Source organism: Onychomys torridus, chromosome 4 (assembly GCF_903995425.1).
Source record: "Onychomys torridus chromosome 4, mOncTor1.1, whole genome shotgun sequence".
Taxonomy (NCBI): domain Eukaryota; kingdom Metazoa; phylum Chordata; class Mammalia; order Rodentia; family Cricetidae; genus Onychomys; species Onychomys torridus.
Window position 1 is genome coordinate 92,528,169 of NC_050446.1, and position 25,797 is coordinate 92,553,965.

Here is a 25,797-nt window from a genome sequence, read left to right on the forward strand (position 1 = left end):
GGAGGCAGAAGCAGGTGGATCTCTGTGAGTTCGAGGCCAGCCTGGTCTACAGAGTGAGATCCAGGAAAGGCGCAAAGCTACACAAAGAAACCCTGTCTCAGAAAAACAAACAAACAAACAAAAAAACTGCCTCATGTGTTTTCAGTAAGCATCAACAAAACTGCCTCATGTGTTCTAAGTAGGCATGCAGCCTTTTTCTAAATCAACATAGTGCTTTGTAACTGGAAAGAGAACATTTGACCAAGGCATCAGATGCTACAGAGCACTGTAAAGTAAGGTGTCAAGAGTTTGTGCTGGAGAGGTGGCTTAGTGCTTACTAGTGCTACTCTGGCAGAGGACCGGTGTTCGATACCCAGAACCTATGTTAGGTGGCTGGCAACCAGCTGTAACTCCAGCTCCAGATCTGATGTCCTTTTCTGGCTTCTTCGGGAAACCACACACCTGCACATACACACACAGAGGCACATATGCATTCACATAATTAAAAGTAAACCTTTGGGGGAAATAAGCAGATGTCAGGGCTGGAGAAATGACTCAGTGGTTAAGAACACCTGCTGCACAAACATGAAGACCTGCATTCAGATCCCCAGACCCAGGTAAAACACCACATACATCTATAACCCCAGTAATGAATGGGAACCAGACCCATGTAAAACACCACACACATCTATAACCCCAGTAGTGTGGGAAACCAGACCCATGTAAAACACCACACACATCTATAACCCCAGTAGTGATGGGAAACCAGACGCATGTAAAACACCACACACATCTATAAATAACCCCAGTAGTGATGGGGAAGACTGGGGGAGTTAAGAGGATTACTGAGGTTAGCTGGCCAGGCAGTCTAGCCAAAAAATAATGAGCTCCGGGTTTAATGAGACCCTGGCTCAAGGGAATACAATCAGAAGTGACAAGGGAGGAGTCCAGATGTTTTCCTCTGACCTCTGTATGCACATGCATGGCACACACACACACACACACACACACACACACACACGACACAGCTTTCTCTAAGTTATGGTAAATGTATTGAGACTGGACCCTTCCTTAGCCTAGAGAACTGTGGGTGCACTGTGAGTCCTTTCCAGGCAGGTGTCCATCTCCCTGCTGCCCTAGTAAGGAACTTTGAACAAGGCCATCATGGCAGCTTGATTTATGTCTCCTGCAGTTGGGGTTCACAGTGTTCTAAGAAGCCTAAAAGGCCAAGAGACAGACAGGTTGGCAAAGAAGAGGCTGTGGTGGGCAGCCTGCATTCCCAGAATTCATCAAGGGCAAAGAGGCCTCTGTGTTCCTGTTCCTGTGGTATGAGCCATGGTGTGGTACCATAGCAGCACTCAGGGCCAACAGGCCCCAGGAGAGAGAAGCTGGGTTGATAGCACTCACAGGCTAAGAGCACAACGGAGGCATCATGACCATCAGGAAAACCGGCACAACCTGAAGACTAGGGAACTACTTACTACAAACAGACCAGTGACAGAAGTTTCTCTGCCATCCTGTGTTCACTCCTTCGCCACAAACCCCAGTCCATCCAGACTGCAGAGCCAAGGAAACCTGGCCACAGGCTTGAGGTGAGGGAGGAAGCAGATGACACTTTGTTGTCCAACCTCAATCTTCTCCCAGGCAGCAGCCTGGACTAAGGATCTCACGAAGGGGAGAGCTTTTCCTTTCAACGGTGTTTGTTTGGTGCTTTGATTCCTTCATCCGACAGCTCACAATATGTACTAAAGACAGTGTGTGTCTTATGAATGACCAGAAAGTATGGAGGGTTGGCCATACTTTCATCCAAAAAGGGTCATATACATGGAATCAAAAAAGGGGAATAAATTATTGATACATGGCACTGATTTGAATAATTTTCCAAAATTAGACTGAGTTTTTAAAAAAAATCCAATTTCAAAAAGTTATATAAGGTAACGTTCATTTATAGAATGTTATTGAAATGGCAAAATTATCTCAATGGAGAAGAAACTGGTGGCCAGTGAGTGGGTGTGGTCTGCAGGAGAGGAGTGGGTGTGGTCTGCAGGAGAGGAGTGGGTGTGGTCTGCAGGAGAGGAGTGGGTGTGGTCTGCAGGAGAGGAGTGGGTGTGGCCTAAGAGCGCACGGGAACCTTACAGAGACAGAAGCAGCTGTGGAATCTTGGTTGTGATACTGGACCCCGCCTCCCCCGCAAGCTCCCATATGCACGTTTGATGTACTGCAAGATGCTATCGTTAGGAAACTGAGAAAGAATATACCATACACACACACATTATTTTATTATTGTTATCTGTGGGGTTTGGGTGGAGGGGACAAGGTCTTGCTATGTAGCCCAAGCTGGACTAAAATCACAATCCTCCTGGGGTTACAAGTATTCTCCACCATGTCCAGGTGTCAACATTATTTCTTGCAACTGTATATGAATCTATAATTATATGCAAGTAAAAAACTTTTTTCCTTTTTTTTTTTTTTTTTTGGAGCTGAGGATCAAACCCAGGGCCTTGTGCTTGCTAGGCAAGTGCTCTACCACTTAAAAAACTATTTTTAAAAACAGGCTGAGCAGTGTGTATGAGCAATTGGATGAAATGAGTGACCAACAGTCTTCATCAGATACACACATCCCACCGATAGGAGAGGTTTCAACCAACTCAGTAGAATCTACTGCATTCATTTGTGCAAAACTCAGGCTTTTGTTCTAACATTTGCTGACTATCTTGACTAGAATCAAGCTGTTCTACTATTTCAATCCTTTATTTGACTCCCCTTTCCACTACTAAGCTTCCTTGGTAAGCAGGTAGAGGAGGTTTCCTAACACCTGATAGAAACCCAAAGAGCCCACTCTGATCCCACACACCCAGGAGCCATTTGTGCCAACAGAGGCAGCCAAATGTCAGCTGATTCCTGGTGACAACATCTGCGTTTAGGCCACTCTCCCATAGGAAAAGTCATGACCTCAGACTACTTCTAGCAATACTTCCAGACTTGCTGAAGATCCCAGTGGCTCTGGGTTCTGTAGTGATGCCCCACATACCTTCCTCTGCCTGTTTCATACTGTGTTATTTTACAGATTCACTCTAACTTAAATAAAGCCACACAGTCCTTCCTTATGGCTTCCCTTCAAGAGAGCTGCCATCCTTTCCGATACCCAACTTTAGAAGGCATTGTTCCAGTCCACTGGACATGGCTACATGTGTCTGAATCTTGGCTGTGCAAATGTCATTGTTATTCCCACAGGTTCGTAGGACTCACACAGACCAGGAGAGCAGTTAATTAACAGTTTGTCCTCACGCATTTCAAATCCCTCACTACAGAATACCAACTACGTGCTAGACATGATTCTAGACATCAGAGGCACAGCAGTGCTTGCAACAAACTCACTATCCTCACACAGAACATGGTAAGCCATTATACAAGTACAATCAGTTCTGGGGTTACAAAGAGGGAGATAGGAGAGAGCTGGAGTTCTTTAGATAAGTGCACAGGAAAGGCCCCCTTGACATTTGATTTGCAATTTAAAAGATGACACACGGTCACGATGGTAGGTGAGGCAAAGCAGGAAGATCAGGAACTCAAGGCCAGCCTGTGCTACATCTTGAGAGAAGGGAGGAAAAGAGGGAAGGAGACAGAAAGACAAGCAAACAAGAGAAGACTATTCTATGGCAGAGAGAACAGCCAGGAAAGGTGAACAGCCTTCCACAGGCCTGAACTTGATGTGTCTCTGCTCTGGGCCTCTCCTGCTCTTGCTCTGTGCCTGCTGCCTTTGGGCTATCTGCTGAACCTGACAAAGCAGTGGAGAGTCTGGCCCGGATGCCCCTCTGTGCTTCAATGCCTCGATCTCCTGGTAGCAAAGCTCTCACTCCCTCTGCCAAGGCCTGGGCCCAAGTCCTCAGATGACAGTACTTGTTTCAGCCCCCCAGAAGTGATCTGCTAGACACAGGGCAGCATGTTCCCCAACCACACACCTGCCAGATGTCCAGGACTTCCTACAGATGCAGAATGACTGCCGTGAGAGCTGTGGTTCTCAGGTCTCACCTTTAGCCTTGCCCCTGACAGAGCCTGGAAACACTACAGAAAGCGGAAGTCAACTTCCATCCAATCCAGAGGCACTTGGGCCTGTCGCCTCCTGGGGAGCTGCATCGAATGATTGCAATTTTCCCTTCCTCACACAGCTAGGCTTTCTTTCCTCGTGTGGGGGTTTTTATACTAACTATCAATGTAATTTATGTGTAAGAAGCTGCTGAGTGAAGGTAGATATTTAAATGATGAAAAACATCAGAGGTTGTGTGCTGATTCCAGACAGTAACTAAAACATTTTCCGATCCAATGAATCATTTCTGGGTGTCTGCTCCAACACAGCCATGAACCTCTTGCCAGCCCCACAGCCTCCAGCATCACTACATCCTGGGTTCATGACCCTCAGAGCCTGAACAGGACCTTCCACTCCTGACCTCGCCTTCTGCGAGACTTTATGCTCCTCGGTGCCTGTGAGCCTGTCTCCAGCTGCTAGGGCCTCTCTGGCTCTGGGTTTCAAACACTGCTCTTGCAGGGCATCCAGTTTCCACTACATAGGGTCTTCCTGGCTGTTAAATGTGCTACTAAACAAGCCACTAAACCCACTGACTTTTTTTTATCCAAATGCAGGATATGAATAATGATACTCCTGTTGTTTTTACTGTGACTCAAGTTTTTTTTTTTTTTTTAAAGGAGATTTGGGGTTTGGAGGTTTGTGTAACTGGAAAACATAGAGTCAAAATTAGGCTCCAGAGCTCTAGGGAATCATATATTATGAGATCTCATTCACTCTGTTTCTTTCCCTTCCTGCTCTTCACACTCATGTCCTCTCTCCTCTTCTGATCCTTACATCTGTTTCTCCCTCTAGCCTCATATCTAAGCAGACAGCTTCCAGCTCCCATTGGACCACTCAGCAAACCCTCAGGGAAAGAGGGCTTCTCTACCAGCATCTCCATATTAAGCATTCTGATTGATTTGACAGATAAAGCATACATCTCACATGGACAAGTAAACAGGACCTAGGACCAGCAAGGCTGGCTCATGTGTCCATTCTCTCTCCCAGACAAGAGTGGCGCTACACAAGAACACTACTGAAGGGCTATCACAGAAGACAGCAATTGAAAATTTCAATGAATTGCAATCCTGAAGTTGTTTTCTGTCTGATGCCGGGGGCATGATTTATTTGCCAAAACTGGGCTCCCTTCTGTAAAGCCTGGGCGTTCTTGCAATTCATCTTCTTAAGTGAGCATTTGTCTTTACTATATGATTCTTCTTTGGACAACAGGTCTTGATGTTATTTGGATCTAGAATGTCCCTGAAGGCCCATGAATTGAAGGTTTGGTCCCCATTCTGCAACACCATCAGGAGGGACTAGAATATAGAAATTAAGTTAGGTCCTTGGGGTATACCCTAGAAGGAAATATTGGGGCCTCTCCTTTCTCCTTTGCTTCCTGGATGCTGTGAGATGAGCAACTTTGCTTTACTGCACACTCTGCCGTGCTGTTCAGCCTTACTACACAGGCCCCAAACCATGGAGCCAAACATCTATGAACTGAAACCAAGAAGCAAAGCAAACCTCTGCTCCATAGACGACTGGTGGTCTCAGGCATTCTGTAACAGTAACGACAAAAAGTTAACACCGCTCTGCTGTCTCCAGCAGGCATGCTCCAGCCAATTGCTGTCAAAACTTTTGGGTTTGTACTATTAGAGAGAAAAGATTTAGTTAGAAAATTAAATTAAAAAAAAAAAACAACTATCCTTTACATCATTTCACACAGTTACTATGACAACTGAATGAAATAATATGGCTTGTGCTACAAACTAAAAAGCCCTATGTGGAAGTGAGGCTACTCTAGTTTTCTTGCTTGATAGGTGCCATGTTGGCAAATAAGTGAAAATTGCCTAAACCAGTGGTTCCCAGCCTTCCCAGTACTGCAGCCCTCTAATACAGTTAGGCATGTCGTGATGATCCCAATCATAAAATTACTCTTGTTGCTACTTCATAATTGTAATTTTTTACTGTTATGAATCATAATGTAAATATCTGATATGCAGGATATCTGCTATACAACTCCTGTGAAAGGTCGTTCAGTTCCCAAAGGGGTTGCAACCCCCAGGTTGAGAACCACTGGACTAAACCATCAGAGAGAGAGAGAATGTCCTAAGGACAATCACTCCTGTTTTCAGTGTAAGGATATGAAGAAAAGTCTGTGTTTTGTGTTTTTAGTTAACACAGTAATCAAGGGAGGACTCTGACTCCCTCTTGGCTTCTTGACCTTGTCCACATCTTAGAGTGCATTGAGAAACTTTTATTCATAATTATTGTCCTTTCGATCCTCGGTGATGCTCTAGCCTTATAGTGGGATTTAAGAGAGCCAAACCTATACAAATCCTGATTGTACAATTAAGTCAAACAATTACTGGGGGATCTAAGCAGAAGCAGGTGTGAGTCCTGGAAATAGTCAGCTATATAACTACTCCTAGTCCAAGTGCAAAGGCTAAAATTGGGATTTTAAGTTTTTTGGCTAAAAATCTCCCACCCCTATCTCAGGCTCCCTTGAGAAGTAAGTTTGCCTCATTCAAGTTGTGGGCTCTCCATCTAACCCAAGAGCTACCAGGAGCCAAAAGCGTTGCACTGTAACAACAGTAAAGACGTCTTGTGGGCATTTCAGGAATGGGCCAGACCCCATCTGTCAGAGGTTCCAGGATGTAAAACTGTGCTCATTTGAAAGTTTCTTTCTCAAGGAAAGTGCTGGGGCTGAAGAGATGACTGCTCTTGCAAAGGACTTGGATTTCAGTGCCAGTTCCCAGGACTCATTTGGGGTGGCTCCCAACAGCCTGTAACTCCAGTTCTCAGGGTTCCAACACTCTCATCTAGTCTCCATAGGCACATGTGGTGCACATATAGACAAGCAGGCACTCACATATACACATAAATAAAAATAAAAGCTTAAAAACAACACAATAAAAAGATAGCACTATCAAGGGGGGTCTACTGTTACAAGTCACTAGGTATCCTGGTTAGGGTTACTATTGGTGTGATGAAACACCATGACCAAAAATAACTTGGAGCAGAAAGGGTTTATTTGGCTTATACTTCCACAACATTGCTCATCACTGAAGGAACTTAAATAGGCAAGAACCTGGAGGCAGGAGCTGATACAGAGGCCATTGGGGGTGCTGCTTATGTGGCTTGCTCCTCACGGCTTGCTCAGCCTGCTTTCTTACAGAACCCAGGATCACCAGCCTAGGTATGGCACCACTCACAATATGCTAGGCCTTCCCCATCAATCACTAGCTAAGAAAGTGTTCTAAAGCTTATGAACAGCCAGATCTCATGGAGACATTTTCTCAATCAAGGTTCCTTCCTCTCAGATCACTATAGCCTGTATCGGGTTGACACGAAACTAGCCAGCACACTAGGGAAGTATTCTCCATAGTTCAGCCACTCAGGCACTCAAAGGGCACTGCAGCCATGGTCTAAGAGGACCAACCAGGCTACAACTAAAACTGGCAATAGACGTTGACGTCTCACATGTGTGGCTGGTTTTGCAAGCGTAATACAAGAGTCACAGGGCCATGCAGGCTTCCACCAACATTCCAGAGAAAAGTCAGTGAGGTCAGGCAATATGCAGCAAGATCAGATGCTCTACAGGAACTCCTGAGGACTATGCATGAAGCTCTGAAGGTAAAGCCGAAGCTGGAATGGAGACTTCAGGATGCCAGAGATGCCAAGAACATGGGGTATCTGCCAAGGCAAGGTGCATACACCAAGTGGAAGCAAGTCAAGGAGCCATGTGGGCTGCAAGTGACACGGCTTTAGAGGATGTGCTACCCAAGCCTGACACCACAGTCTCAATGTCAGACATGGAGCTAGATAAATCATATCTATAACTATACATACATTTTATTAAAATTAGATTTAATGTTTGGGGGCTAGATTTTCCACGATTGTGTTTTTGACCCCCATTCCACTGCCAATTTTCCATCATCTTACAAAGCATTTTTATTCTAATCAACTCTCACCATGCCACTTCACAGCAATTTAAATTTGGTTAAAGGCATTTGACATCAAGTACAACGATCATTCCACTTTTCGCTTTGAATGCGCTTTACTTATTCTTCAACTTCTGACTCTGGCAACAAGAAAATGAAGCATAGATAACACACAAAGTGAGAGAAATGTGCAAATTATATAAGGGTTTGGTGTCCTGACTATTTACAAAACTCACAATTGAACAGAAAAGACAAAGGATCTGAATAGATGCTACTAAAAAGAAGATACTCAAATGGGTAATGAGTACATGAAAAGATGCTTACTTGTGATATTTTGTTTGTGATCTAACAAATAAAGCTCGCCTGAAGATCAGAGAAGCAGAGTAGCCAGCCACTAGTTCTTACCTCTATGAAATCCTCAGCCAAAAGGGCTGAGCTCTTGTCTCCTCCCGCCTTATATTCCTTTCTCTGCCCAGCCATATCACTTCCTGTCTCAACCTCCCTAGTGCTGGGATTAAAGGTGTGTGCCACCACTGCCTGGTCTCTATGGCTAACTAGTGGCTGGCTTTGCCCTCTGATCCTCTAGCAAGCTTTATTTGTTAGATCACAAACAAAATATCACTCCATTTCCCTTTTTTGTCTAAAATAAAAAGGTTATAACTAATATAAGAGAAACTACATACAATAAGTACAATGACTATATACAATATATACAAGCAATAATTGTATTAACAATGTCTAGTCCATTAACATTTGACAAATTCAGAGAAAATATTCCATATCTATCCTATCTTGGTAAGTTGTACCTAATTCACTTTCTATTCTAACTTGCATTACCAAAACTATCTTTTAATGTCTCTCAACCTTAGAAACTTCTGTCTACATGTACTATCATTAGTCATTAGAGAAATGTACATTGGAGTCACAATGAGATAGCATTTCCTAGTCACTAAAGTGAGGGTATGCTAAAAAGGACAAGTAAGAACACATATTGACAATAATGTAAAGAAAATAGAACCCTCAAATACAACTCCAGTGAGAATGAAAATTCATGCAGACACTTAGGAAAACAATTTGACAGTTCTTAAAAGGATAACCACAGCGGTCTCCTGAGAGCCATTTATTCCATTCTAAGGTATGTGTCCAAAAGAACTGTGAACATGTCCACACAAAAACTTACACATGAATACTTAGAGCAAGCAGCATTCATAGTAGTCGAAAGGTGACTAACTCAAATGTCTACCAAACAATGAATGGATCCTGTACTGAGTCCATACTAGGAGGTACTATTTAGCAATGTTTATGTTTACTTATTTTTTATTGCATGAGTTTGTGTCTGTGCATGCAACGGCACTTGTGTAGAAGTTAAAGAACAACTTGCAAGAGCATGGTCTCTCCTCCTGCCACTCAGATCGTCGGGCTCGGGGCCAAGTATCCTGCTGAGCTATCTTGCTGGTCCCAATTCAACAACTTTTTAATACAGAGTGAGAGCTGAGAAGTAATACAGCTCAGTGGTAGAGTGCTGGCCTAGCATTCAGGAGGCCCTAGGTTCAATCCCCAATACTACAAGGGTAGAATAAATAATGGCAATGAAGTTCTGATACACACTACAATATGAATGAAACCCAAACATATAATAAAAATATTATAAATGAAAGAAGCCAGTTATCCTAAAAGATAACACATTTGACTTCAAATACATGAAATGTCTACAACAGACAATCCACAGAGACATAAATAAATTGGTAGCTACTTACAACTCAGGTTATTGAGGGAAATTGGATTAATTGCTAATGGGCACTTGTTTTCTTTATGGAATGTTAAAAAATGTTCCCAAATTAAATAATGATGATGATTCCCCAACTCTATGAATATACTAAAAACTACTGAGTTGTACTCTGTGGGTGAATTCTGTAGCATACCAATTTTATCTTAAATACTGGGGGTTTTATGGCTTTCAATGGAAAATTGAGTTCCCAAGCAGAATTAGAAAATGGAAGGATGTATTATATATAAGTAAGCCAAAAACAGAGCAGCAAGGGGTTACAGCATTTCATTCAGAAGGAAGTTAGGTCGATTCCCTGTCTGACACACTATAAAAGAACCAATTGATCATTGTTTGGTATTCTAACTCTACAGAATTAAAGAAAGAAAAATGACGGCTGGGGGATATCTCTGTCAGAAAAATGCATGCAAACACAAGGACCAGAGTTCAATTCTCAGAATCTACTTTTTTAAAAATGTCAGGCATGGTGGTGGGTACTTGTAACTCCAGAGCTCATGATGTAGAGACAAAGAGATCCCTGGGGCACAGAGGCCAGTCAGCGTAGCCCAATTAGTGAGCTACAGGCCAGTAAGAGATTCTGTCTCAAAAGGAGGTGGTAGAAATACCTGAAGGTGACCCCAAGGTTCTCCTCTGGTCTTCACAGGCACACACACTTGTATATATACATGCACACACACAAGCATAAAAATGGGAGGGAGGGGAATGGGTGGAGTATGTTTCTATCCCATGAAAATAAAAAATGGGGCAACTGGATTCAGTATACTGGCTTTATCTACCAGGCTAATTACTGACCCTGCCATATCCTGACTTTTTAGGGCAGCTTAGGATATTCTCTGTCTCTCTGTGTCTCTCTCTGTCTCTGTCTCTGTCTGTCTCTGTCTCTTGTCTGTCTCTGTCTGTGTGTCTCTGTCTGTCTGTCTCTGTCTGTCTCTCTGTCTCTGTCTCTCTCTCTGTCTCTGTCTGTCTCTCTCTCTGTCTGTCTCTGTCTGTCTCTGTCTCTCTGTCTCTCTGTGTCTCTCTGTGTCTCTGTGTGTGTGTGTGTGTGTGTGTGTGTGTGTGTGTGTGTGTGTGTGTGTTTGAAACAGGACCTTGTGTATCTCAGTCTGGCCTTGAACTCAGTATGTACCTAAGGCTGGCCTGGAACGCCTGATCTTCCTGCCTCCACCTCCCAAATGCTGGGATTACAAGTGTGCAACACCACACCTGACTAGGACACCTTTTTTTTTTTTATGTCATCTGTCTAGGTTTCTAGACATGCCAAAACAGAAACAGCATATAGATGTAAGGTAGCTGGTATTATATTACTAAAGTCTATAATTATGGTTAACTAAAAATTATTCTATATAATTATGAATTATGAGCACAAGCTAGCATAACATGTCACATGTCAACATTTAGCTAAGAAACTCTAAGAATTATCCAGTTGGTATCAAAGGCACAAATATATGTCTCTTTTAAGTATCGGGAACATGTTGTTGTACCATGTGATTTTGCTGGAAGACTATAAGAAATAAGCATGAGGTAAAATGGTGTTTATATATTTCATCTATCTGTTAAACAGATTCAAGTAATCATTCCCTTCTCCCTTCCTCCCCTCACCTCAGCTCCATTGCTTAAACCAAACCAATGATCTCTTACATGCTAGGTGAGCACTCTATCTAACTGAGCAGCATTTGCCTTCCTCCGTCTTTTCTTTAAAATGAATACTTTAGGGTCATAGAGATGGCTCAGTGGGTACAAGTGTCTACTCTGCAAGCAGGAGGATCTGAGTTCAGATCCCAGCATACATGTAAAAGGCCAAGGTGTAATCCTGGTGATGTGGGGGCAGTGACGGGAAGATAGCTGGGGCTTCCTGGCCAACAGCCTAGCTGCAGGTTCAGTGAGAGACTCTGTTTTGAAAGAATAAAGGTGACAGAGAACCTTTACTTAGTGATTATCAGTTTCATAGTGATTCACTATACACCATTGTAAGTATAATGGCTGCACAGGCTGCTTAAAAAACAACAACAACAACAACAGGGGTTGGGGATTTAGCTCAGTGGTAGAGCACTTGCCTAGCAAGCGCAAGGCCCTGGGTTTGATCCTCAGCTCCAGGAATAAATAAATTAAAAAAAAAAAAAATCCAGGTGTGGTAGTGTACACTTTTAATCCCAGCCCTTGGGAGGCAGAGGCAGGAGGAGGATCTCCAGGTTCTGGTCAGGCTGGTCTACATAGTGCACTCCAGGACAACCAGAGCTACACAAAGAAACCCTGTCTTAAAACAAACAAACAAAAACCATATACAGGGTGGCTTGAACAACATTTATTTCTACAGTTCTGGATCAGATGCCAGGGTGGGTAGGTTCTGGGGAAGGGCCTCTTTCTGACTTGCAGACAACTGCCTTCCTGCTATATCTTCACAAGATAGACAGACAGGGTCTGTGAGCTCTTTGGCACTAAACCTGATCTCATCTAAATTTCCTTCAAAAGGTCCACTTCCTAAAGACCATCACATGGGGGTTAGATGTGCAACTTATGAATGAAGGAGACTGATTACCTAGCAATATTCAGGGCATAACAGTTGCAAAGGGGGCCAACTTAAAACGTGAGAACCATATATACATATTGGAAAAATGCTGATCTCTATATTTTAAAACACTTTAAGGTAAAATATCAGTGTAGAATACTTACATGCTGGTTATTGTTCACATTTGGTGACTTTCTTTAACGGGCAGTTCTTTTATAAAAATGTCTTCCATGCCTCTAAGGATGACAGGCGCAGGTGACATCTGTGTGGCAGTAGCTTGGCAGTAACAGTCGGCCATAGCTCCTGACCTTGCTAACCCAGAGCAACAAAGAGAAATGTAGTTCTGTGGGTATTTCCATTGTGAATCCAAAGAGACTGGGAAAAAGAAAGATCACTCCTATGGAGTTTGTTTGTTTGTTTGTTTGTTTGTTTGTTTGTTTGTTTGTTTTTCAAGGCAGGGTTTCTCTGAGTAGCCCTGACTGTCTGGAACTCCCTCTGTAGACCAGGCTGGCCTCAAACTTAGAGATCTGCCTGCTTCTGTCTCCTGAGTACTGGGATTAAAGGCCTGTGCCACCTTGCCTGGCGGAGTTCAGCCTTATTGGCCATGGTGATTCCAAATCTGCGTCTTTGATTTCCCATTGTTGACTTCTAGAAGTGGTGTGAGCCACCTATTAAAGGACATAAGTTATTTGACTCTCTTCCAGGATGCCTACGTAACTGAAGGTACCCCAAGTTGTTGTATCATGAAGGTGGAGAAAGACTCATTTACTCAGATCCCCAAAAGGTATATTATTTGAGCAATATATATAATTCTTGATTCATTGTCAGCACAATAAATAAAGTTCCCTCTGACTGAAATACTACAGTTATTCCAGTTGCTGGGACATTTTTCTAGTAACAGAGAACTAAAAACATGCTTTCAGTTCTGCAAGACAGCAGTGCAAGGAAAGTATTCCCATACACCCATGGGTCTCTGGAAGCCTAGGAAAGAGAATCTATTTGGAGGGTATGCAAAGAGTGTTTATATTTGTTTAAAGAGAAAGAGTAAAGAACAACTCATTTGCCTATGTTTGGGGATGGGAAGTAAGTACAGTAAGTCACGATTAGTCTTTCATTAGACATACTCCAACCTCCACGATTTCACCTTCCTCATACTTCTAACCTGTGACTTTGCTCTATTTATGGACTTTGGAGCTATATTCCCAAGTTTACTTGCCTAGTGTATAAGTGGGCATAGCTGTGGACCTTATGTGTGAAGCTTCAATAGTCATTTCCAGGAAAATCTGCATGTACATAGATGTGTTTGAATGGATCAGAACCTTGAAGAACAATGATTCAAGAACACCCATATTGGTGAAATTATTAAGGCCACTCCACGTAGTTAAAAGGGAGGTTTATTTTGTGGGGTAGCTTACAAATGAAGGGATAGGTTGCAGGGTCTGGGAAAGGTATGTCGCAGTCCAGTGGTGTTCTCTGGAGAACTCTGCTCGGTCTACCTCCAGCATCCAGGGTCCCGGAACCAAGAGAAGCCTCTCCTCTCAATCCTGGGTCTTCAGCGTCCTCCCTCAGCCCCACCTTGTGGGTGTGACCATTACCGAAGCCTCATTGGGGGTTGGAACTTCCAGGCCAACGCTGGAATGGCTACCCACTACACACCCACAAGGAATAAGCTCACAGGACAATATTATGATTCGGCTAGGTTTTCAAAGAAACATGAAATGCTATCTATATTTGTTTTTCTGAAAATAGAATAGAGCAAATGGAATTCTCAGTAGGTCCAGTCAGGCATAACCAAAGATCTGGGGGAAATGAGTCTCTTTTGTAGAGATATCCATGAAGGCAGTCTTGCATGTCACTTATAAGTACTGTGTGGGAAAGAATAGAAAGATCAGATGACCTAGGAATTCCTGAATCCAGAGCAAAGACAGAAATGAGAAAAACACAGACAGATAGCAGAAATAACATTTAAATGCCTGCTGTTTGATATGTCTTTTAGAGACTGATATCTTCTACTCCATTAATACTTAACTTTTTAGATTAAATTTATGAAAAAATTTCAATTTCAAAGTTGCCATGGGAGAAAGCTATTCATATATGCATATGTATAATAGGAGGGGGAATATATTGGAAAAACCCAGTGTCATGTTTTTCTGCCTTTCTCTTAACATACACTTTACCTGAAGCAATATTGGAATGTAACTCTTTGTACAGTACCTTACATAGTAATGTTTACACAGTGACTGGTAAATGAATCTGGGAAACATTTGAAACATAGGGTTTATTTTCTACATGTGTATTTAACAGTCCACTTGAAAAGTCACACGAATGTCCACACCTGAAAATGCCCTCATGACACGAAGGGATAGTAACTATTCCAACAGAACAGACTAGAAAGATGACAATTTGAGGAAGTATGAAGGGAAATTCCAAACTTTATTTTTTTTCCAAATATGGTCTTTTAATATCTCAGATATCTTGGTTTCCATGGAAATTCCCAAGAGTCTAGGAAATAAAATCTATTCTGACTTTGAAACTTTGACTTCTCCACAACATCCACACATAAATTGTAATCTTTTCACGTTCTTATAAATGCCACAACAGAGAACATAGACATGTTTGCTAGTATCCGTTATGTTTGCCAAACCTCAGAGGAAAGCAGCAGTGATTGTTCTGTTCATCGTTTAAAGAGGAGTCCTAAAGAACAAGCACCATTTAAGAGTGGGTCGAAGTACAGGTGATTCTCACGCTAGCCCACACACATCTTACTAGCCATTGCACGAAGAAATCCCATGGACAGTAACTAATTCCTTCATCCTTCATAGGTCCTCCAGCTCTCTTTGAAATTGATTCAGTGCCCTGTAATGGGGGCGGGGACCTCATTTTGATCAATTTTACATCCCCTCTGAACAGGTTATTAAAAAAAAAACAACTATTGTGTGTGGTTTGAGATTTCTTTTCTCTCTTCCTTCTTTCCTTCTTTCCTTCCTTCCTTCCTCCCCCCACCCACCCCCGACTCTGTTCTGCACTTAAAACACAGGTAGAGAAGTAAAACGGATATTGTGTTACTCGGAGATTGCAAAATCATCTGAAAGCAGTATAAAGTTTAACTTCACGAGCTCTTTTAGCCGGTCGGTGGTGTTCCTAAGAATCAAGCCAAAACTGACAAGCAAAATAGAACTCTTTCAAAAATAATTATCATATATAGGAAACAGATGGTGACACATCTTTCATTGAGTAACATTCCTTCATCAACAACGAATTCCCACAGAATCCTTGCTCCTATTTGTAAACAAGAGCTCGAGGCAGTGATGCTGGCGCACCAGCAGATAAGAGGTGATGCGCGGAGCCCGAAGCGTTGGGCAAGGGCTGTGTGGACAGGTCTTCCGCCAGAATCCCATGCCATGCATCCTCCAACCAAGAGAAGCCCTGTCCCAACTCGCTTAACTCCACGGCAGTTACCGGGGACCATTCTTAAACCTCCTTCAATTCCCCACACATAGTCAAGCACCCCGCATCCCCACGGAGGTTCTCGTGTCCTCGGGGAAGACCGGCCTGGCTGGTGGCCCCGCGGGGTGGCTTACCGAGCAGCGAGCCGATGAAGATGACTACCTGCGCGGTGGTTGTGAACTGGCGGTACAGCTGCGCCTCGCTCAGCTCCCCGAGCGCGCTGAGGTTGGCGCCAGCCTCGGCACCCGACGTGTTGCGCGGGTGGCTGGCGTTCGGTGACACCCAGCTGTTGTTGTGCCCCATAGCGAAGCCGGGGGCTTGCGCTCGCCCGCCGGGCCTCGGGAGCCCCCCGCGCACAGCCGCTCCTGGCCCCGGGCGTGGAGGGAGCGACGCGCGGGTGCCGAGCAGCGTCCTGCAGAGCCGGGCCGGAGGCTGGCCCCTCACGTCTGCTCATAGCCTAGCCAGCAGTCCGCGAGGAGGGGTGGGAGGGAGGCGCGGCCGCGCCCCATGCCTGCTCCCCCCCTGGGCCCGTCAGCAGCCACATGGAGGCGGCACGGTCACAGCGCATCGCTGGGCCCTCCTCCCGAGAAGTGGGGGGGCACCGCGGCCAAGCCCACCCTGCAGAGACCTCGGTGGCGGCGGAGGACCCACGCACGCTCTGCCCCCCTCTCCCTATCTAGGGAAGGAACCCTTGGCCGAATCTATATTTCAGTGCTACTGGCTTCGAGGCTAGGGTGGTGCAAACCCCAAGAAATGCCCCAGCTTAGTGATCGGAGCTGGGAGGGTGAGGGCGAGACCCCGGGGGCAGCCAAGGCTTGGGCAGGAGACCCTGAGGGTCCACAGCCTGGCCCCGCACACTCGGCTGGGCGCCAGGACTCCAGGACGGTCAGTCCGGGTTGCGGGGCTGCGATCTCCCGCCTCCCCAAGGCTGCCTGGACCCCCCGGAACCAGCTCTGCAGCCCCTTGGCCTCCCCACGCCGCCCCGACCCTTGGCCTCACGGCCCCGGGTCGGTTCGTGGCTGGGACAGATTGTCGTGACCTCGCCGGGGACCTGCGAGGACGCCCCTAGCGGGGCAGAAGCACGGCTCGCCCGGCCGCGGGACTCAGAGCGCGTGCCCGGGGCAGTCGGGGCCGCGCGGCAGGCAGGCGAGGTCACGTGACTCACGGCCCGCCCCCTCACGCTGCTCCAGGGACGGCGCCATTTTGCCCCGGTGGAGCGTGACTTCGTCGCGGGGGGAGCGTGGGAGGCGCGCGGTTTCAGCGTCTGGTTTCTGTAGCATGCACCGCTCCGGCGTCATCAGGGGAGCCGCCTGCAGGCTCGTAATCACTCGCCACGGCCACCTGGGCAGGGAGCCCAGCCTCGGGGCTGTTAAGAAAGGCGGAATAGGGGAACCTAGTGATGGTTTCCTAGGCCCTTTCACGGGGCTTCACCTCTACAATGGGCATTGCTAATCCAGCCGCGAAGAGTTGGAGGAAGCTTCCTGCAAATTGATGCAACGCATTGGGAAGTTGGGATAATAAGGCAAACAAGAAAGAGTAAAGTAGGAGTGAATTGGGGGGTGGGGGGGGAAGATATCCAGAGTGGGATCAAGGGAAGAAAAATGGAGAAATGAGTTAGGCATGGTAGTGCATGCCTGTAATCCCAGAGCTTTGGAGGTGGAGACAGGAGGATCTGGAATTTGCTACTTAGTAAATACGTGAGACCTTTCACAATAAAACAAACCGAACAGCTGAGGTCCCCTTGATTTCCAAATTTGAGGAATGTTTGCCTTATAAAAATACTGAACCAAAGACAAGGTGGCATCAGCTCTATAATTACATCTTAGGTGACTTGCCCACAGATCACAATGACGAGTCAAGGGTGAGATTTATATGAGATATAGGAGCTTGGACATTATTTAAATATGTATTTATACTCTCTGGTTACTGCACAACAAACTCACAATTTCAGTAGCTTAAACAATGTGTCTTGCCAGTAAGTAGCTCAGTCAGTGGCTAAGTCTAGAATATGAAGGCCCTTCATGGCTGACAAGAGATAAGGGCTGTAACTTAGAACTCAGCTGCAACTGTCCCCTGAATTATCCACATGTGGCCCTTCCATGTGGCTGCTCACCTTTCCTCATGGGCCCCTCTGTTCTTCAAGTGAGCATCCCAAGAGAAGTAATAGCAAGAGGACAGGGCAAAGCTACATTCACTCTTACGACCTATTTCAGACTCTCCATGGCATCCTGTCCACTGTACTAGATTGGTTGACGCAGTCACGAAACCAGACTACATTTAAGCAGTCAGCCTTCAGGAGTGTCAGTCACTAGTGTGAAGGCAATACAGATTCCATCTTAGGGAAGGGCCACCATCTGAGACCACCTGCTGTACTCAGTTCCCCAAAGGCCCCCAGGAATGTGCCATGACACCTCGAACAGATACAGGGCAGTATGCTCCTGAAGAAATTCTGTCTGCAGTTTATGGCCCTTGAAGATACTCAGATAGTCCTGTCAGCAGCCCAGATAACCCTGCTCAGCAAGTTGTGGTTTCATGCCAAGAGTCTAGACCAATAGTTTCAAAAAATCACTTTGCCTCATATCCCTTCTACCCAATCCCAAGATACCAAAGCAGATAATTCCCAGCTTGCCATTTTTCCCTATAAAAACTCTCTATCCCAGGGCCCACCGCTGCACCATTTCCCTCCATCTGCCTGGCAGTGGCCCAGGTTTGAACCTGACGATGGAAGTATGTGCTTGCATCAGAAACCGGCTCCTTGGTCTCTGGGGGTTTCAAGAAACAGGTACAAGAACATGTAGAATGAACAGGATATTGCAGTCATTAGATAAAAATGTTACATCGCCAGGCGGTGGTGGCGCACCCTGTAATCCCAGCACTTGGGAGGCAGAAGCAGGTGGATCTCTGTGAGTTCAAGGCCAGCCTGGTCTACAAAGTGAGTTCCAGGACAGCCTCCAAAGCTACAGAGAAACCCTGTCTCAAAAAACCAAATAAATAAATAAATAAATAAATAAATAAATAAATAAATAAATGTTACATCATAATAGTTTTCTGTTGGAATTTTTTTTTTCAAAAATTTGGCTATTTATCTGGAATTGGGCCTGAAGAGGTCAAAAACCACGTGACTTACTTAGAGGAGCTGTCCTGATTTGCTTAGACTACTGTAACAAAATGCCCTGTACTGAGCACTTTATAAACAACAAAATTTTGTTTCTGATAGTTCTGGACTGGGAGGCCCCAAAATAGCACTAAAGCTTGTTTCCTTCATTATCTCTTCATTTGTGTTCAGAAGACTTCTCAAGACTTTAATATTCTCAGACATTTATTAAAAAGCACGAAGGGTACTGTGTAGGAAGAAACAAGATGGAATAGGATTTTCAGGTATTTGAAGAGACCAAATTGGTGGGTCAGTAAGATGCATCCTAAGGGCTGTGTTTTCCTTTCCTTCCTTCTGCACCTCACATCACATTCCCCTGCTCTTATGTGGCTTTTACTGGAGGGAGAGAGAAGAGAATCCCTATGGCACACAAGAAGGCGTATCTATGTGGCTAGTCCTATGCCCGTATGAAAGACATAGTCAGTGCTTTGCTATGCAGACATTACTAATGCTGACAGTGTCTCATTCTCTTCTAGACACACAGAAAACAGGTTTTCTCAACTGCCCTTTCAAATAAGCAGGGCCATGTGACTATTATGACTAATGAAATGTGAGCAGAAATGATGAGGCATCTGTAGGCTGAGACAGTAACTGCTATTTGTGATTATCAAGTCTCTCTTCTGCCTGCTACAGTGATTGGGGGAGGGAGGCTTGTGTTGAATGGAACTGCCTAAACACAGGAGCAGCCCATGAGTCATCATATGGGAGGACTCATGTCCTGGAGTCAGAGCCACCCACAATAAATTTGTGTGAGCGAGAAATAAACATTTCTGTGCTAAGCCACAAATATCTTTACAGTTACTACTTTTCACAGCACTACCCTGCCTATACTGGCAGATAGTCATGGCAACAGGCCTGCGTATTTAAGAAAACATACTTTATGTGAATAGAAGGTAGTAAGTTGGGATTTTTTTTATTTCTTGTATATTGGTAGATATAGAACATCTTGGTCTTTAAGAAATGAACATGGTAACGGATTATAGAGCCTCTGGGAACCTTTGAATTGAACTATTGGGTTTTTCATCTTCAAAACTGTGTCGTCTCTGATAAACTTACTTTGTTTAAATGGCAGAGAGTACTTAACCTTTATATAGGTGATAAGCCATTTCTCTTCTGGAAACCTAGACTGTTTTTTTTTTTTTTTTTTTTTACACAGGCAAACCTATCAATACTCTCAAGGTTACAGAGTCCAATATAACCTGCGTGGCAGTGCGGCCAGAGGAGGTAGAGCGTGAATAGTGCTCTCTCAAACCTATGCGTGGATGCCTGTGCCGTTTCCGATTCTGTGTGTGATGCCTGTGCCGTTTCCGATTCTGTATGTGGATGCCTGTGCCGTTTCCGATTCTGTGTGTGATGCCTGTGCCGTTTCCGATTCTGTGTGTGATGCCTGTGCCGTTTCCGATTCTGTGTGTGATGCCTGTGCCGTTTCCGATTCTGTATGTGGATGCCTGTGCCGTTTCCGATTCTGTATGTGGATGCCTGTGCCGTTTCCGATTCTGTATGTGGATGCCTGTGCCGTTTCCGATTCTGTGTGTGATGCCTGTGCCGTTTCCGATTCTGTGTGTGATGCCTGTGCCGTTTCCGATTCTGTATGTGGATGCCTGTGCCGTTTCCGATTCTGTATGTGGATGCCTGTGCCGTTTCCGATTCTGTGTGTGATGCCTGTGCCGTTTCCGATTCTGTGTGTGATGCCTGTGCCGTTTCCAGTTCTGTATGTGGATGCCTGTGCCGTTTCCGATTCTGTATGTGGATGCCTGTGCCGTTTCCGATTCTGTGTGTGATGCCTGTGCCGTTTCCGATTCTGTGTGTGATGCCTGTGCCGTTTCCGATTCTGTATGTGGATGCCTGTGCCGTTTCCGATTCTGTATGTGCATGTCTGTGCCATTTCTGATTCTGTATGTGGATGCCTGTGCCATTTCTGATTCTGTATGTGGATGCCTGTGCCGTTTCCGATTCTGTATGTGGATGCCTGTGCCGTTTCCGATTCTGTATGTGCATGTCTGTGCCATTTCTGATTCTGTATGTGGATGCCTGTGCCATTTCTGATTCTGTATGTGGATGCCTGTGCCATTTCTGATTCTGTATGTGCATGTCTGTGCCATTTCTTGGCCTCTTCACCTCTGTAAACTGTTGTCAGAACCTAGCAGTCACTGTATTAACAGTAAGCATAACTGATTAGCTGTTTCTAGAAGAACTTTAGCCTTGAAGAAATCTTGGTGGAAATCAGGATTTATTTTTCTTGGGGAGCTTTATAGCCTTTGCATGACTTTGGTCACCAGACACTTCTGGCACACCTGAAGCTCTTGAATCACTGGGTACAACAAATGGTACACAATAAGGACTAAGGTAGCAGGGGCTGGATACTTTCCTTTAGAAAAACATATAGATTAGATCAGGCTTTGGTATGAGGAACTTGTTTGTCAAAAAAAAAACAAAACAAAACAAAACAACTTTGTGTAACAATCAATAAATATGCCTTTGTATGGCTGTTTGAAGTTTAGTCCACCAGAGGCTTCCCCTCCCTACAGGCCTAAAAATTCGTCTTGGAGTGACCTCTTCCTTCAACTGACCCACACAACACAGAACACCCAACAGTAAACAAAGTGCCCTCCTCTATCAAATAAACATAAGGTGGATAAAAGTCATTTGGGGAGGCTTTTTGAGGCAAGTACAATACTGAATTAATCAAAACCTCAGCATCAGGTGTGTTGTGTAACAAGCTTTTCTCTGTCCCACCAGCCAGCTCCCAAATAATGACATGGAGACTTATCATTAATTATAAAAGCTTGCCCTTTAGCATAGGCTTGTCTCAGCTCTAGCACTTATAACTTAATTAACCATATTTTTAAATCTGTGTTCTGCCACGTGGTGTTACCTCTCTTCCATCTTGCACCTCCCATTTCCTCTCCCTGTCTGGTTGACAACTCTGCCTTTCTTCTTCCCAGAGTCCTCTCTGTCTCAGGAGTCCTGCCTAACCTCTTCCTACCTAGCTTTGGCCATTCAGCTCTTTATTAAACCAATCAGAAGGTGCCTTGGCAAAGACACATCTTCACAGTGTAAACAAATATTCCACAACAACATTGAACTTCTCCACTTTTAGATCAAGTCCTGTTTGTTGATGTTTAAAGAAAACAAATGCCATAAAGAGGTCCCCTCCAGCATTTTAAAGCATTCTCCTGTAGGCTCCAGTGAAGTATTATTTAGCAGACTCTATTTCATTTAAAAAAAAAAAAAAAGGAAGGAAGGAAGGAGAGAGGGAGGGAGGGAAGAGGGAGGAAGGAGTAAGGGAGGGAGGGAAGGAGGAGGGGGGAGGGAGGGCGGGAAGAGGGAGGAGGGAGGGGGAGGGAGGAGGGAGGGAAGAGGGAGGAGGGAGGGGGGAGACTTAATCCCCTGTAAAAGTCTATTAAGATTCCTGTAAAGTAGCTCTCATTCCTTCCCTATGTGATGCTTTCTGTGCTCATCAATAAAGGTAAAAGAAGCCCTTGATGAGTGACAGACAGACAGACACAGACACAGACAGATTCATAAGACCTTCAGGAAGACAACAGAGTCAGCCTCACATAACAGACAGAGGACAGAGAACACAGGAAGTATGAAGGTGAGAATTCAAATCTAGGCACTCTTGGTGAATGACACCTAGGGAAGTGTTTTGATTTCTTTCCTTAATGTGATACCAATGTATTATTAGTGACTTTGAATTTATTATTAATGAGTTTGAACCTAGCTCACATAAATATGTAAGTGCCCACAGATATCAAAGTGACAAAAAGTCTCTAGGTCATTTTTACTTCGTACTTTAGGAACATCAAGAACAGCCTTGCGTCTCCTGCTTCTGGCTGCCTGGCCACAGAGAGCCTTTACCTGTTAGGGACCAAGATTTCAGGAACCAAACATGAACCATGGAAAGTAGTAGCTAAGCCAGAGAACAAGTCATAAACACACCACCCTTCCTTAGAGCAGTAACACCTGTTTGCTAACCGGAAGCTCCCAAAGATAAGAACATTCCACAGTCAGGTAGCCTAGCAACAGAACAAATGGCCCCTGACCAGTCACCTTAGCAGACTTCTTACAGTTGCACAACCTGTCTCCCACGTTCTGCATGCCTTCCACGTCCCTTCCCCTTCCCTCCTTCCTGCCCCTTCCCCTCTTATGCTATATAAGCCATATGGAGGAAAATAAAGTTTGGTGGTTTGATCAGAATACTGTCTTGCTGCTGTCTCTTGTGTCCCCTGTTCTTTCATTCGCTCCCACAGGTGGGTCGCCCCCGTTGAAACCCCACTGGCCAGGGCATTTACCTACCAAAAGTTAGAGAGAGGAATAATTCCAAAAAGGTATCCAGAAAAGCAATGGCTGAAAACTCTATAATTAACAAAATAAACAAACAAAATGTCAAGGTCTTAGAGAAAATCCACACTAAGCTCTATCATTGCTAAACTTCTGAATCCAACACACAGAAAAAGAAAAATCTTGAAAGCAGATAAAGGAACACACAACTTCTTATAGGGGGAAAAATCATTTGAATGCCATCAAGTTTCTCACTGAGACCATCGCAGGTAAGAAAGAAGTGATACAGACAGGGATGTAAGACCTGCTCAGCAGAATCAGGGAAACGCAAAGGAAAATCCACAATCATGCATCCCGCCCAGCTAAAAGGCTGTGACCAAAAGACAAAATGCTGGAGGGTATACCAAGAAAGAACTCTTACATACTGTCAGTGGGAATATACATTAGTACAGCCATTATGGAAAACAGTGTGGCAACTTAAAAAAAAATCCACAACTATAGAACAATTGTAAAATCCAGCAATCCCTCTACTGAGCATGATTCTAAAGGAACTGAAATAAGCCACTCACTCTTTCCAGGTACCTGCACTGCCAAGCTTATTGCCACTCTGGTTCACAATAGCCGAGATACGGGTCTGCCTAAGCATCCATTAATGGATGAATGATAAAACATGGAAGAGCTATATAATGGAATCTTATTCCAACATAAAAACGATGAAATCTTATCATTTGTAGCAGCCTCAATGAGCCTGGGGGACATTGAGATAAGGAACAGGAAGACAAATGCCACATCTATTGTCTCTATTATATGAGAAAGCTAGAGACGTTCATTTCGCCAAAGAGAGAGTAGAATTGTGGTACCTGGAGGTAGGGAAAGGAGGTAGAGATAGACAGCGGATGGTCTGAATGAGAATGGCCTCCATGAGATCATATGCTTGAACGGTTGGTCTCTCCTTGGTAGTGTGGATTGGGAAGGATTAGGAGGTGTGGCTTTGTTGGAGGTGAAGTGTCACTGGGGGTGAGCATTGAGATTTCAAAAGCCCATTCCATTCCCAGTTAGCTCAGCTTGTTTCTCTCTCTCTCTCTCTCTCTCTCTCTCTCTCTCTCTCTCTCTCTCATCTCAAGACGTAAGCTCTCAGCTACTGTTCCAGCACCTTGTCTGCCTGCCTGCTGCTGTGCTCCCCACCATGATGATCATAGACTCTACCCATCTGGAATCATGAATCCTCAAATTAAATGCTTCCTTTCATAAGTTTACTTGGTCATGGTGTTTTATATGGTAATAGCAAAGTAATTAAGACGATTGTTAAGTGGCATAGGAAAGCTGGGAGACATCTAGCTGGGTGGGCCTGGGGGTCTACCTGTAATCCCAACATGCAAGATACAAAGAAAGAATTCCCAGAGCAAGCTGACTAGCCAGACAAGCCAAAATGGTAAGCTTGGGTTCAGCAAGGGACCCTTCCTCAATATATAAGGTGGAGGAGACTGATGAAGGAAGACACCTCATCTCAGGCCTCTGCACACAGGTGAATATACACATGTACACAAATAATACACAGCATACTGTGCAAAAGCAGCTGGGTAAGAGGAATAACTTTTAGTGTTCAACAGTACAGTAGATTAACTCAGATAGGCAACAATTGTGTGTTTCCAAAATATCTAATAGAGAAGATCTTGGATGTTCCCAAGACAAAGAACTGTACAGTGTTTGAGATGGTGGAAGTGGTTTGAAGGAAGATGGCCCCCAAAGGGAGTGACACTCTTAGGAGATGTGGCCTTGTTGGAGTAGGTGTGGCCTTGTTAGAGGAAGTATGTCATTGTGAAGGCAGGCTTTGAGGTCTTATATATGCTCAAGCCACACCCAGTGAGACAGACCACTTCCTGTTGCCTGCAGGTCAAGGTGTAAGACTCTCAGCTCCATCACCATGTCTGTCCACATGCCACCAGTCACATGCCATCATGATGATAATGAACTAAATGTCTGAAAATGCTTCCTTTCATAAGTTGCCTTGGTCATGGTGTTTTAGATGATAATAGCAAAGTAATTAAGACAATTGTGAAGTGGCACCACCCCAATTAAATGTTTTTCCTTTATAAGAGTTGCTGTGGTCATGGTGTCTCTTCACAGCAATAGAAACCCAAACTGAGACAGTGGATATGCCAGTTACCCTGATCTGGTCTTCATATATTGCATACATGTGTAGCAACACCACCTACTGCACCCTATAAATATGACAACTATTTAATCCCAATAAAGCCTTAAAAATAAAAGAAATGGCAGACTTTTTTCATTATTGCAGGAAGAAAAGAATGATTGGTTCAGAATTCTCTATTCAGTGACAATATCCTTCAGAAATGGAGAATTTTGGAGGACAATGGCCAAAAAAAATGTGGGTGTTTTTGTCCTTGGGAAGTCATCAACAAGTAGCAAGACAGGAGCTCTTTTGACTGATTCGAAAGTTCATGGAGGGCCAGGTGGTGGTGGCACACGCCTTTAATCCCAGCACTCGGGAGGCAGAGGCAAGTGGATCTCTGTGAGTTCGAGACCTGCCTGGGCTACAGACTGAGTTCCAGGAAAGGCGCAAAGCTACACAGAGAAACCCTGTCTCAAAAAATTAAAAAAACAAAACAAAAA

General features: G+C 44.5%; 1 protein-coding gene across 2 annotated transcripts in view; it reads right to left on the reverse strand.

Moving 5' to 3' along the window:
- The window catches only part of Gpr176 (G protein-coupled receptor 176), a 96,191-nt gene extending 79,372 nt beyond the window's left edge, over nt 1–16,819 (reverse strand). For both annotated transcript variants that reach the window (XM_036184771.1, XM_036184772.1), the window contains exon 1: nt 15,860–16,819. In XM_036184771.1, coding sequence (XP_036040664.1) covers nt 15,860–16,179 — 320 coding nt within the window. In that variant the 5' untranslated portion in view covers nt 16,180–16,819. The remainder of the gene's footprint in view (nt 1–15,859) is intronic.
- Nucleotides 16,820–25,797: the final 8,978 nt, after the last annotated feature.